General features: G+C 39.1%; 1 protein-coding gene across 1 annotated transcript in view; it reads right to left on the reverse strand.

Moving 5' to 3' along the window:
• The window catches only part of LOC140241585 (prominin-1-A-like), a 289,128-nt gene that overhangs the window by 147,678 nt on the left and 127,193 nt on the right, over positions 1-14,257 (reverse strand). The window contains exons 8-10 of the mRNA XM_072321318.1: positions 11,090-11,304; positions 9,687-9,822; positions 9,034-9,113 (exon numbers count right to left, since the gene is read on the reverse strand). Of these exons, the coding sequence (XP_072177419.1) occupies positions 9,034-9,113; positions 9,687-9,822; positions 11,090-11,304 (431 nt within the window). The remainder of the gene's footprint in view (positions 1-9,033; positions 9,114-9,686; positions 9,823-11,089; positions 11,305-14,257) is intronic.

The following is a 14,257-nucleotide window of genomic DNA, read 5'->3' on the forward strand; positions in this document are numbered from 1 at the left end:
TTCAGCTCTGTAAGATGCTAAAATGAATGTCGGTTGTTTGCTTTTACATTTGAAAATGATTAACGGTAACATTCGGCTCTGTAAGGTGTTAAAATACTAGTAAATGTTGGATGATTGCTTTTACAATCAGAAATAAATAACGGTAACTTTCGGCTCTTTACAATGCTAAAACAAATGTCGGATGTTTACAAATGTCTGCAAATACTCCCACTTTCTCATTTCAAACGTAAGTTTTGACCACCTAAATAGACATCAACTTTTATAATATTCTATAAAAAGCCTATTTGCTAAATCTTAGAAATCAGAATAACGGTAAGATGACTGAATTTTTTATTCATTTATTTTAGACATGGGTACCTGTATCACTTCAGTAATATTTCATATTTATTTTTCTATGTTTAGTAGGACCGATTTAGTTTTTCTTATGTTTTTCTTCATTTTTTTTTCCGGCCACCAGATATTACTTTCGGGCCACCAAAAAATGAAAATCAATGATTTTGGTGGCCCGATTGGGCCACCAAAAATAAAAGTTAGTGTGGAGCCCTGCATGAAGCTTCAAGGTATTCAAGTGATGAAATAAAGGATCTGTTTAAGACATATATGTAGAATTTGTAATGATGCAAATGGCATGCTTTGGGAGTAAATACAATGGATTCAGTTTGGTAATAATATAATTTTCCTTTACAATATTTGAATACCAGGTACAATCTGTGAGGCAAAATTAAAGGCAGAATGGATGCATTGTTCAACATTAACTAAAGGTGTATTTGCTCATTTAAGAATCAATCACATGTACCAAATCTCGATTCAAATGCTCAAAAAATAAGGGAGTTAGCAAAATCCACTGGTGATTTATATAATTTTCACTCTTAAAAATTTTGTTACTATGGCAACACATTGTTCGACATTGACCAAAGATTAAGTTTGCATATCTACATAGTATAGCTGTCACATGTGTCAAATTTCAAGTCAAATGCTGAAAAACTGAGGGAGTTTGCTCAATCCATAACTTTTTGTATGTTTCTTATTGAAAGAAAATATGGTTACCATAGCAACACATTGTTCAACACTGACAAAAGATGTGATTTGCACATCTTAAGACTACATTGGTCGTATGTGCTAAATCTCATGTCAAATGCTCAAAATTTGGGTGAGTTAGAACGATCCACAATATTTTTGTGTTTTTTATTCTAAAATACTGTAACCATGGCAACAAATTGTTTGATGATGATAAAAGATGAAGTTTGCACAACTTCATGATCATGGTGGTCACATATGCCAAATTTCAAGTCAGATATTCAAAAACTGAAGGAGTTAGCTAAATTCACAATATATTTGTATCATATTCAGACAAAATATGCTGTTACCATAGCAACAATTTGTTGCCATGATGAAAGATAAAGTTAGCACATAATCGTATTACACAGGTTATATGTGCCAAATTTTGAGCCAAATGCTCAAAAACTGAGGAAGTTAGCTCAATCCACAATATTTTTGTATTCTTTAAATTGAAAAAAAAAATGCTGTTACTATGGCAACACATTGTTCAGCATTGCTGAAAGATGTGTTTTGCATATCTAAATGTGCCAAACCTCAAGTTAAATGGTCCAAAACAGAGGGAATTCGCTAATCCACTGGTAATTTGTATGATTTTCATTGAAAGAAAAGCCCTACAAGTTTGTTCCTCACCAATCCAGTCCCCACATTGCTGCCCTGTTTAAGCTGCTTGCCACGGCAACGGCCATGCTTCCTCTTCCTTTTGCAGCGAACTAATGTAATCTAGTCTAAAAGGATGGAGGGTCATTACAGGTATGGATTCATCACTTACAAATCAGATGATCATTCTTGATCTGACTAATCCATCTCATGATAAATCCTTACCTGTGCCTTTATGTTGTAGAATAGCACAGACCATAACAACATTTCTGAGGAAATAGGGTGGTGGTCTGAAACTCAATGAGCTGAACTCCCACTCCCAGGTTGGGAAAATGCGCGCACATGCACAGAGGGTCAGGGAACAAAAAGAGGCCTCATGGGCTCCTACATATGTCAAATAACCTGATAGGAATAACCTGAAATGAAGGATTTTGGATATGCCCAAAAGGCTGCCTGCTTAATTTGATTTTTGCAGATGCCTTTAGAGACAGTCCAAGAGGTGCTGAAGGATCACTTGCTGTGAGCCTGTACTGTCCTTGCATTGAGGGCCTCTTCGCAGACTGACTTGATGCATTCCATCAAGGCAAATGCCTGTGTTCACCCACCACAAATGACTCTGATCTACACCCAGGACATATGAACTGTGCTCCAATGTTGCATGGAGGCAATAGCAATGAGGAAACACCATCTTGAAAGTGAAGTGGTGTAAGGAAGTTCGATGCAGAGGTTCAAGGGGAGCCTTGGAGAGGGCTTGCAGTCCTGCTGGGGGGCTACAGCCGAAACCAGTGAGCAGAAAGGAGGCCCAACACAGCTTGGGAAGGGCCAGGGAGCTTGACACCAAGGAAACATCATAAAAATGTATGTGAAGAGAGGTGATAACCAGCCTTTACCCTTGGACAGTCCCTAAAGATGGCTATTTTTGAACGATGCTACCAGTAGGGGCAATACATGGCCTGAGAGCCAAACAAATATGGCTTTGCAGCGGTAAAATTTATGCGGCCTTGAATGTTGCTCGAGGCCAAGGGTGGAAAGCCACCCTGTGCCACTGCTTGAAGCCTAATAGACTTGTGTGGGCGGGTGCCCCAACAGCACTGCAGAGCTGGAAAGCAGCAGGGTAAGGATTTACCATGAGGCAGATTGTTTGCCTGATTGCAGATTGTTTGATGCTTGTCTGACAAGGCAAGTGATTAAAATAAAAAGTTATGTAGAACCCTGTGAAGTACATTGATCTTTTCAATAGAAACACTCTTGGGGAAAACATTACAATATGAAACTGGCTAATGATGAATACACTTTAAAGTTTCCAAAGAGCTAAAAGTAGCAATTTCAATATTTTCCCTGGTACCTCAATCAAATTTTTTTGTAAATTTATTTACTTATTTATTTATTTATTTATTTATTACCTTTTTTTGTTAGGGTACCAGTCACCTTTGATGTGACAGGTCACATACTTATCATGAGGGCGATCCATTGCATTAGCAGTCATTTCTGATGACATAATCAGAATGAACAATGAGTCACATGAGAATGAGAGAAGAGCTGCTAAGTTGTTAATTATTAGTTCATTAATCTAGAATATTTTGTTTCACATGTACACTACCATATTATACATTTAATACTACTTGGAAAAATGTAATTTGACATCTTGGTAGATACCTTGACAGCCATTTTGAAAGTAGTTTTTAACATCCTCTGGGCATGATCAAGTTACTGGCTGTATCTTTGTGCTGCTAAGTGACAAACTTTCATTCCTTTAATCCTTTATGTGCCCAGGCACTTTACTTGCTATGCTTTTTCATCAGCATTCAGTTATCCCTCTAAACATGATGAAGTTGTAAAGTTATCAAACCCACTTATGTGTGGCAATGTGCTTTAGTCCACCTGGAAGGCCATGGTGACACAATAGGGATTAGGAGGATTAAGAATTCTCTATTCATTGACAAGTAGTATAACCATGCCAATTGGCAAAGAAAGCATTCCAGTCTGTATGACAACTGATGAAGAAAGCACATCAAGGATTAAAAGAATGTTTTAAATATCAAACTTTTCAGTATGTGTGATGACATCAATGAGATTTATTTCGATATCCCACAAATTAATTGCTGTTATAGGTGCCATTTTGGCTTACTTGACAAATTATTCTCACCACAATGTGGATAGAAATATAAACTAGAAATGTCGCTATGCTGACTGGTATGCCTCCGCCATAATGCATGATTCTCCTAATAGGTCTATAGTACAATGTCTTGACGTTGTGTGATGACAGTTTCACATAACTGGCAAAATATTAAAATGACAAGTTTGTCACAAATATGTTGAATATTCGCTTTCCTTGAAAAAGGTTTAAGGACGTTCCTCAGTTAAAGTGAAGTCCATGTCATTTTCTTCAAACTTTCCATGCAGTAACTTTGACCCATCTGAAGCCCAAATATGTAAATAAAACCAAAGGTTCATGTGCTTGTTTTTATTCAACGGGACTTTGAAGAATATGACTAATCTGCCGTCCTGTACCAAAATGATAGCGTTACAGGATCAAGACCATGATTGGCAACAAAATCTGCAATGACAAACTTAAATCCCAATAATTCTTTCAAAATCCACGTTATTTTCTCCAAATTTGCAAGAATTGCAGAAAAAAAAGGTACCCAAAACGAGGAAAAGGTTTCAAATTAGTGTTTACACTCTCATTCTTGAGCAAGCAGCGCCCTCACGCGGCAGAAAACACCGAAATCTCTCAAATCCTTCTCATCGACGTTTTCTGTTAGGGGTGAGCTAACGGACAAGGTTCATAAAACTTATGTTGTACATTCAAAACCCATGTCATTTTCACGAAACTTGACCAAATCTTAGAAGAAGGCTTACTAATTCCAGAAAAACAATAAAAAGTGGGGATTCATGTGCTCGTTTTTGTGCTAGCAGCGCCCCCATGCGACGTATATCATCATAAGTCCCCAAAATCTGTTCAGGAACCTATCGTGGGTGCCCTGATTAGATTGGGTTCATGACTGTCATGCTGTACATTCAAAACTCATGTCATTTTCACGAAACTTGACCAAATTGTAGAAAAAGGCTTACTAATACCAGAAGAACAATAAAAAGTGGGGGTTCATGTGCTCGTTTTTGTGCTAGCAGCGCCCCCATACGACATATATCATCGTAAGTCCCCAAAATCTGGTCAGGAACCTATGCAGGGATGCTCTGACAGGGTTGGTTCATAAAACTTATGCTGTACATTCAAAACCCATGTCATTTTCACGAAACTTGACCAAATTGTAGAAGAAGGCCTACCAATTCCAGATGCACTATAAAAAGTGGGGGTTCATGTGCTCATTTTTGTGCTAACAGTACCTCCATGCGACATATATCATCGTAAGTCCCCCAAATCTTACTATACACCTATCGTGGGTGCCCTGATTAGGTGAGGTTCATGAATGTCATGCTGTACATTCAAAACCCATGTGATTTTTACGAAACTTTATCAAATTGTAGAAGAAGTGTTACTTAATGCAGAACAATTGTAAAAATGCGGGGTTCATGTGCTCGTTTTTGTGCTAGCAGAGCCTCCTTGCGACAGAAATCATCGTAAGACCCCCAAATCTGGTCAGGAACCAATGCAGGGATATCCCCTGCTATGATGCATGAATCTCATGCGGTTCACTCAAAACCCCATTTTCTTTTTCTTAAAAAAAAAACCCCAACGTGTCGCAATTGCAGTGATATGGTGGAAAAATATTCAGAAAGGAAGGTCCATGTGCGTTTTTGTTATTATTTCCCTTACACAGCCATAATGATATTATGTGGACGCAAGCGTGGAAAACTCCACATTGACATACTTGTTTGTTTGTTTTACCCACTTGCTGTAACTAGGTGCAGAACAGAAAGTGATAATGGAGGGAGAAGAATAAATATAAGGAAATGGGAATTTTGGCATTAGTCTGACAGTCCTCCAAAGGAAAAACAATTCTTAATATAATGATGTTGATTGTAGATTGCATGTGTTGGTTAAAATGTTGCAGTATTTGGTGAAGTGCGTGTTGTGAACTATGGAGATGCACCTTGAGTACCCCCCCTGAAAAAAAAAAAAAATATTCTCATTTTGTTACACCAGATTTGGTAACCAAAAATTAATATCTGAATGGTAAAAGTGATAAATACATGTTTGGTAATACTTTCGTGACCTTTTATTTTGTAACCAAAAAAAAAAAAAATATTTTGTATTAATAATGACAAGTTTAGATCTAATTTAGATTTTAACAGAGATACTCAGGTTGTTTTAGTTGTTAGACCTAAAGATGAAATGTGTGTCATATGTTTGTTTGTTGTTGGTGTTGTTGTTGTTGGTAACACCTTGTCTAGTAGACTATAGTAGGCCTAGTCCCCGACTAGGGCCTATAGGCCCTAGGTACCATAGCACTCGACTTGACCATGTTGATGAACAGATAATGAACTGCATGTCACAAAACAGATCTATGGATTGAAAATGGAAACAGCTCAGTTCCACTTCCAAGCTTTCCGATTTCGTCGATCAGTGTTGTGCTACCATGACCATGTATGTGCGGCTCGGACCGCTGAACTTTGCGTAGTACGTTCAGATTGTAACGCTTACAGTCGGCATGCCGAGCGAGGCCGCCCAGCGCGGCCGCTGGGCGGCCGCGGTGGGGAGCTGTCGGGTATCCGTACGTACCACACTCTAGCTCGATCTACCAGCAGCTGCTCAGCTCAGCTAGCTCAGCTCATCACTCGTGCGTGCGCTTCTACGCTCTTTGTTACGTCACTGCCAACCTGCGCAGCTAGGATGCACACAAACTCAACTGAGGAACGTCCTTAATTGGATGAATGGCTATATTGTCTAAGAGTGCAGGTATTTGGGAATTTGAGGATTTTTACGTGACTTTTGACCCTTCTACAAGTTTATGCACTGAGTAATTTTCAAGGTATGGAGAAAAAGTTTAATTTCAGTATAAAACAGTAAAACTTTAGCATTTCAACCTGGCCTTTTACCCTTGACCTTTGACCCTATAATCCTAAAATTCCCAAGAGAATCACTGTCAGGTAGAACATGCATAAATATGTAGGCCCCTACTAAGTTTTATGATAATACCTCGAGTCACTTTCGAGATATGGAGGAAGAACTGAAGTTTAGCACTTTAACTTTACCTTTGACCTTTCTATTGGGTAATACATGTATACATTTTGAAATTTTGAGGAGTTGACCTTGACCTTTGATCCATGACCCCTAAACTCCCTAGATAATCACTGCAATGCATATGTATTAAGTTCCATGAAGATACCTTGAACCTTTTGCGAGACATGAAGAAAAAAGTGAAATTTTAACATTTTCACTTGAGCTTGTGCCTTTGACCTCATGACCCAAAACTCTCTCTGGAGAATCTTTATTTGGCAGTCCATGTATACACCAAATTTCACGAAAATACCTTCAGGCATTGCATAAAATTGGGGGAAATAGTGAAATTTTGAGCATTTGACCTTGACCTTTGACTTTGATCATGTGCACCCAAAAGTTGATAGGCACAACTTCGCCCACTCATGATACATGCCAAGTGTCATTAGGATACCTCAAATGGCTTTTTAGTAACGCTGTCCACAAAATTGATTACGGACGGAAGGATGGACGGACGTAAGGACAGACGAGGACGGATGGACGGAAGCACCATTGAACAGACTGACAACCTGGAAACATAATGCCTCCGGTGACACTTCGTGGCGGAGGCATAAAAATTATTTTTAATCTCGTAAATTAATACAGAGGACAATTTTCACATCCAATAAGGAAATGTGCACTTTTTTTTTTTTTTTTTTTGGGGGGGGGGGGGGGGGGGGAGAGGCTGAATACGGTTCCAAGTCTGGCACTTAGGGTGCGTTCGAGCGCTCTCCTAAAGCGAACCGTACCGTACCGTACCCGCGCCAGAGGAGCATTCGAACGCTCCTAAAATGTACCGTACCGTACTGTACCGAGCCAAAAGTGGACCACTTCCCGATGTGCTCCAAAAGCGTACCAAAGCGTACCAAAAGTTCGTTGTAAAGCATGCGCGTATCATGCGCATACGTCACAATGCAAAAACATCATTCTCTTTGTTCTGGACAGCTGTAAGTAGTTCAAGCGCCAGGGCCTTAGGGGTGAATGACATTCTTGCTACAAACAAGCGTGACCTTTCTAAAAATAACTCGTGAGTACGCTTTCTCCACAGAGCGCTCGAACGCTCCAAAATTGGCATGGTACGGTACGGTACGCTTTAGTTCAGTTCGCTTTGGTTCGCTTCAGAGCGCTCGAACGCACCCTTTGACTATAAGGTCTATCAGATGTACAGTGAACTCTCACGTTGCTTGTTTTGCTGCTGTTCTGAACGTTATTGACACAATACTAAGTAACTTTATACATCCGTTGCAAAAGAACATAGATTTCAAACGGGAAATGATTGCGATGCAAATCAACGAAAAAAAGAGTAGAATTCTAGCATTTTCACTTGACCTTTTGACTCTTGAACCCCATGGCCAAAACTTTCCCTGAAGAAAATCTTTATCTGGAAATACACTTATACAGTGTTTCATGGAAATACCTTCAGGTATTGCAGAGATATGGGGAGATAGTGAAATCATAGAAATTGAACCTGACCATATGACTTTTATAGACCTTGAGCGTGTGTGCCCACAAGTTGATATACACAGCTTCTTCCACTCATACATCTACAAAATGTCAAATGTTCAGGAGAGCCAAAAAACACAGCGGCCAAAGCACTACAGCGAATGGGATAGCCTTTCCTTTGATATGCCGTGGTGGCTTCATTTTTGGAGTAAGACAGTTGGGATTTGGACAGGACATCACTCAACCCATTATTTGACCATTGATCCAAAAAAGTCATTTTCACCAAAATTGCAGATACAAGGTCTTGTCACCCCAGCAACGATATGCCAAGTTTTACTGGATACCTCATACAGCTCTAGTTATGTCATCCACAAAAATACATCAAATCTGATGCCTTCGTTCAGCCAGTGCTAATAACCTTGTTCGAGTTCTCCACAAACATCTTTCATGAGGAAAAAGAGCTTCCTCTCTTTTGGTTCTTCTCTCTGGACCTCACTGCCTGCAAATCTGGGAATAGAAACTTCCTCCTTTTCACGGAAGAGCTCAAAAGCTCTTTGTTTCAGTAATTGTCACGCTTTCTTTTAACCCATTGAGGACGGTTTGATTTTGCTACAACACATATTTCCCATAGACACTTGCCTGAGTATACTCGGGACTAATCCTCAACGGGTCAAATTGTGCTCTTTTCAAATGAAAAGATGCACGAGGAGTGTCATTGTGTGACAAGACACAGATCAGTAGAAAACCCATTACTACTGCCACTGAAGACTTACCCCTTCACTAAGCTGTCGGGCCGAGTCCACGATGTCTGCTGCTTGTCCTGCATACAAATCGTCTATCATCTGCTTGATACCTGAATCATAACGGGAGAAAGACCCATATATATACTGCTTTGTCCTTTACGTTGGTGATTCACAATTAAGCAACTTTGTTCTGGCAAGAACAAATATTCAGCAGTGAGATGAGTTTTATCCATGTGAACAGGAGTGATGGCTTCAGGTAGAAGTTGGCATTAATGAAATGCAAGGTTCACACCATGCAAACAACTTTTGAAGAACTTCTAGGTTTGTTTTGCTTTGTCCAGTAAAAGCACCCTTAACTGGACTGAAGTTCATTCCAAAACTTAAGTGATAAATCTCTCCACAGATCTGTGCGATGGGCATTGTTGTGATATACTGTACCTCTTTCATGAATACATACTGACTAGGAAATTGCAATTTTCTCCATCCCCCATCTATTCACATTTACATTAACATGCTTTACAAATAGATGAAATACCAATCAAAATGTTATATATTTATGTCATCTTGTTTAGCAGCAGGGTATCTTTTTTTTTCTTTCTTCTCAAATCAGATGAAGTGGCTTTTGGCATAAAATGGGGATATTTGCAAATGCTTCACACTTCTGAAACTTTTCAGAATCATACTTTGAACATGGGTGTGTCCTTCCTCTCCGATCCTTCTGGGAACCGAGTGAAGGATGGACTGACTGCTGATGGCAAGGCTCGTTAAATTGCACTGCAAGGCCTTTCTCGCTGGGTTCAGCAGATCTTCCAAGTTGGTCTAGAAAGATATGACAGAAATATATACTCTTCAAAGAAGTATAACAACAGTTCAATTTTCCCAATAAATATTCAATTATTGAAACATTGTGTGTCAAAGGATATAATGGAGCTTACCTATGCATTTTCACCAGCAAAGTTGTTCAGAATTTGATTTCTGCCATTTTTGCCATGTTTCTTTCATGATAAATCCAAACATAGAAACATACAATGGAAATCTAGCTTTGCGTTACTTTCTTTTTTGAAGAGTAAAGATATATGGAAGAGTCTTGTATGGTAATGTCAAAATAGGATTTCACACTTACTGCTACCTTTCACAGATGTCAGTACAAGATGTGAAAGGCAAAGACTGTCATTTTCTTAAGGTGTGTACCAGGTATCATTCCAACTGCTTATAATCTGAGCGAGAAGTTCAGAGCAAATTTAAAAGACATAACTATGCCAACCAATACCTTGCCTGACATGCAAAAAAAAAAAAGCAAAAAAAAAAAACAACAAAAAAAGGACAAACAAACACACAAATAGACAACCATACATATACCTCACATCATCATGTGTCTAAAATGTTAAATCTTAAACTTCAGGAGACAGCTGAAAGAAAATTTCATATAAACTTGGCTGTCATGAGCTTGTCTTGCCTGACTCACAAAACCAGTACCTTTTGCACATTATAAGTTTCAGTTCATTAGTTTTCTCCACATGATTAGTACAACTCATCGAATGATGAACCAACCATTCACTGACTATGTACCAACATACACTTCAAGCCACATTTTCTTTTTTTTCTGAGTGCAGGCTTTAAAAGACGACTATGAAAAAATGTATCCCCTTTGAAGATTTTAAGCATTCACAGTTTGAAATTACAGCTTTTAAGATAAAAAATTCAATCATAGGCTCTCTAAAATTGCTCCATCTTTTCCTCCTACATTTCTTCCTCTCTTTATATGAAATACAGATCACCAAAGGTCATATCACACAAGAAATGTTGCAGTCATACTACATCATTAATCATTAATTATGAAAAGCGAGTTCGGCAAACATAAAACACTGATCAATTCAGTGCTTATTTACGTCGATGTAGGGCAATTTGTCAATCAGTTGCAATTGTGTAACTATCATTCAAAGTCCCAGCTTTATGATTACTACGGCCTGATTTGATCTAATTCAAGGAGCTTTGTTGCCTTTAATTGAATGCATTCATTCCCAGTAACTTTCCTTCAACCTGCTAAAAGATGAAGCATTGATTTATTTCTTCCTTCCACTCTTACCTCATTGTAATATGTAGTTATGGCCAGCTTTTCAATGTCAATCAGGTCACGAGCAGCCTGACAAGAGCTGCTCTGAGAGCAGGTTTCTAATTGGAGGGTTTGATTCAGCTCCTGCTGCTCATTGGCCAAAGCCTTCTCAAGCTGTATAGCCTGACTCTGTAGGGTAAGAATGAGATTGTTGGTATCGTTGAGGAGGTTGTAGGCATCTTGGGCATCTAGGATAAAGAGATGGATAATATAATAGGTGTTAGTGGTGGACTTATGGTGGGATTGTAATATTGGCTGGCAATGGTATATGGGCCATCCTAGAGTAGGCTTGATGTGATAACTGCATGAGAGATTGCATTCACTTATCACTGATAGGTGATAACAAATGTGACCACTAGATCACTAGAAACTGTAATAGAGTAATCACCACATAACTGGGCACCTGATACTGTAAAACAAGTGCATTTTAAGTTCGCGAATTTTGCGAGAGCCAAGATTCGCAATATAAAAATGCACACGAAAGTTTGGGTCTACATACACATCACAATGTGTGCACTGAAAGTCAATACGATGTTGTACACCATACACTGTACGGTACACTGACTTGTATTGTACACCCGGCCCTCACTGTTTTGGCTTGGGCAGCTTCCACTGTTGTAGTGGCAAAATTTCAGCTGAATAGAGAAATCCGTGCCAAGTACTAGTACTGCGTACGTTATTTCCAGTACATGTACAATGCGTACATGTGCAAGGTGCGCTCAGGAGGAATGAACAGTTTACCCCTTCAAAGCAATGGAACTGATCTAATTTGTGCATGCTGGTACCACTGTGGAGACGTGCATACACTGGGTGTGTGACTCCAGGGGGGTGTTTCATAAAGAAATTACTTGTCATTGTGACAAATAGTGCCTGTGACAAAATTTCATTGTCATCAGTGACAACTTGTCACAGATGACAAATTTCCGTTTCATAACACTTGTGACAACTTGTCACAAAAAAATTTAATTACAAGACCGCGGACGAGCCTAATGACAGATTTTAGTGACAGCGGCCGATTGAAAACACCGCACGAAGTACTCGACAGTGTACCCCTCTGTGACAGTAAGTTTCTTTTTTTTTGCTCAAGATATTAATTTATGGCAATACACACTATTCAGACTATTGAATAAATGTGTTTGATATTATGAAAATATATAAACTGTAGGTGCTTGATTGAAATATGTACTCCAAAATTACTCAACTTGTCTGTCCTCCAGCCGTGCTACTTTCACTTTTACTGATGCTCCGATATGACATGGGCGTAGCCCGCCGGAGCTCTGGGGGAGCTCCTCGTGAATGCGGTTAATTGATATGTGGGGCTATGTTGAGCGCTGATGAAACTTCGTATCCATGATCAAATCTAAAATTTCATATAATTACACTGAACCAAACTCACGTAAAATGCACGATAATTTATTTTCAATCACTCACATAAATTTGAACCAAATCAGCTATCGGGAAGTGTTGTTATCGACGATAAATTGCATGTCATTGCTGATCAAAGCAACTCGCTCTTGACTTTGCGAGCTTTATGGCGAACGTATCCGCGTACTTATACTGTAGTCCGTACGTCTACCTAGACAATTTGAAACTGAAATTAGCCATCTAATATTAGGCGCAGCACACTCTTGCGTGCAATTGTCTTCAAGTCTGGAACTGCATCACAACCTAAATTAGATGGCTAACTTTAGTCCCATAAGTGTTCGCTACGAAACTCGAAGAATAAGTCAAGTTTGGTGCGACGACGTAGAGGCCCTACATCATTACATGCAAGCTGTCGACTGCTTAGATATCAATGCTTCCCGGAAACCGAATTGGTTCAAATTTTCGTGAGTGAATTGATGTTAAGTATTCCATGTGAGTTTGATGGAATTTAGGTTATGGAGTTTGGAGAAAACTTCCTTATGTTCCCAGCCCCCATGGCATATGGCCCCACTTATCCCACCACTTGCAAAAAAAAAGACAAAAAAAAGAATGTGGGACTCTGGGTGCTTGCATTCATGCAAAGGGTACCATTGGGTGCTTGCATTCATGCAAAGGGTACCTTTGGGTAGTGTAATATAACTACATGTAGTAACTACCTCGAGTGCAGTGGTCTGGAAAAAATATGGGGTTGGGGGTGACATACAACAAGTATAAAAGCCTCTAAGGATCGACCTGTCTGAAACTTCAGATACAATATGTATCTACATGGCTGCTAACTATACACAGCCCAGTCGCTGTGTATAGTTACATGGCTGCGAATGTAAAACGAGATCTCATCTTTTACAAGTACCCTAAAGTCTGTAGGAGGTCTAGATAGACGATACCTAGCAGTAGAGAGGGTTGAGAAACCTGCTATGCTGCAGTAAAGTAAAAGAAGGATTGTGATGTTAGCCTGCACCATAGCAGCAGTAGGCGTATGTCATTTCAGGAAAGATTAGATGGATGTAAAGATGCCATCATGGGATGACCTTGATTATTACCTAATTTGTATGCCAATAAAAAAAAAAAAAATCTCTACAATCAAAGCATAGAGTGGACCTGCATTTACAAAGATGAGAAAAGGATTTTTACTTGTTCAAATTTTTATCAGGTTGCATATTTTTGGCATGTTCTACTTCTGTTGTTTTAATCTGATGACTAAATCTTTTCTTGAGCTACAATGTACATACCATGCATTGTGTCTGCAGAATGTCTAATGTGGATATGAATGTAGAGAACCTATATGTATAGTACATGTCTAAATTGGAAGTTTACTATTGGTCGGTAATCAGTATTATGCCACTGTACTTGTGGTCGTCACATTTCACTTTCCCGTTCATATTTCTCTGACAACCATCTGTAGTCATTCCTCCCACACAACCCTCTCCCACTTGCACTGGAAGGTTATGTTGTCAGGTAAACACTCAAATAAATGCAGTGTATGAAAGGTGTACAGTTCGTTCAGGGAGAGTAAACATGCTTTTGTTTTTCCTCCAAGTTGACTGTCTAGTGTGTTCTTGAGATGATAGCCACAAGATGGAGACACAAAAAACCTTGAATGCCACAAAGAAAACCTAGATCTTATACCCTTAATTCTTAGTCACTAAACCCCTCTAAGTCCTCAGCTTTGATGGATTTCAGGACTAAAAGTCATAGCTGTCTTGGGGTGTCAACTAT

Source organism: Diadema setosum, chromosome 18 (assembly GCF_964275005.1).
Source record: "Diadema setosum chromosome 18, eeDiaSeto1, whole genome shotgun sequence".
Lineage (NCBI taxonomy): Eukaryota > Metazoa > Echinodermata > Echinoidea > Diadematoida > Diadematidae > Diadema > Diadema setosum.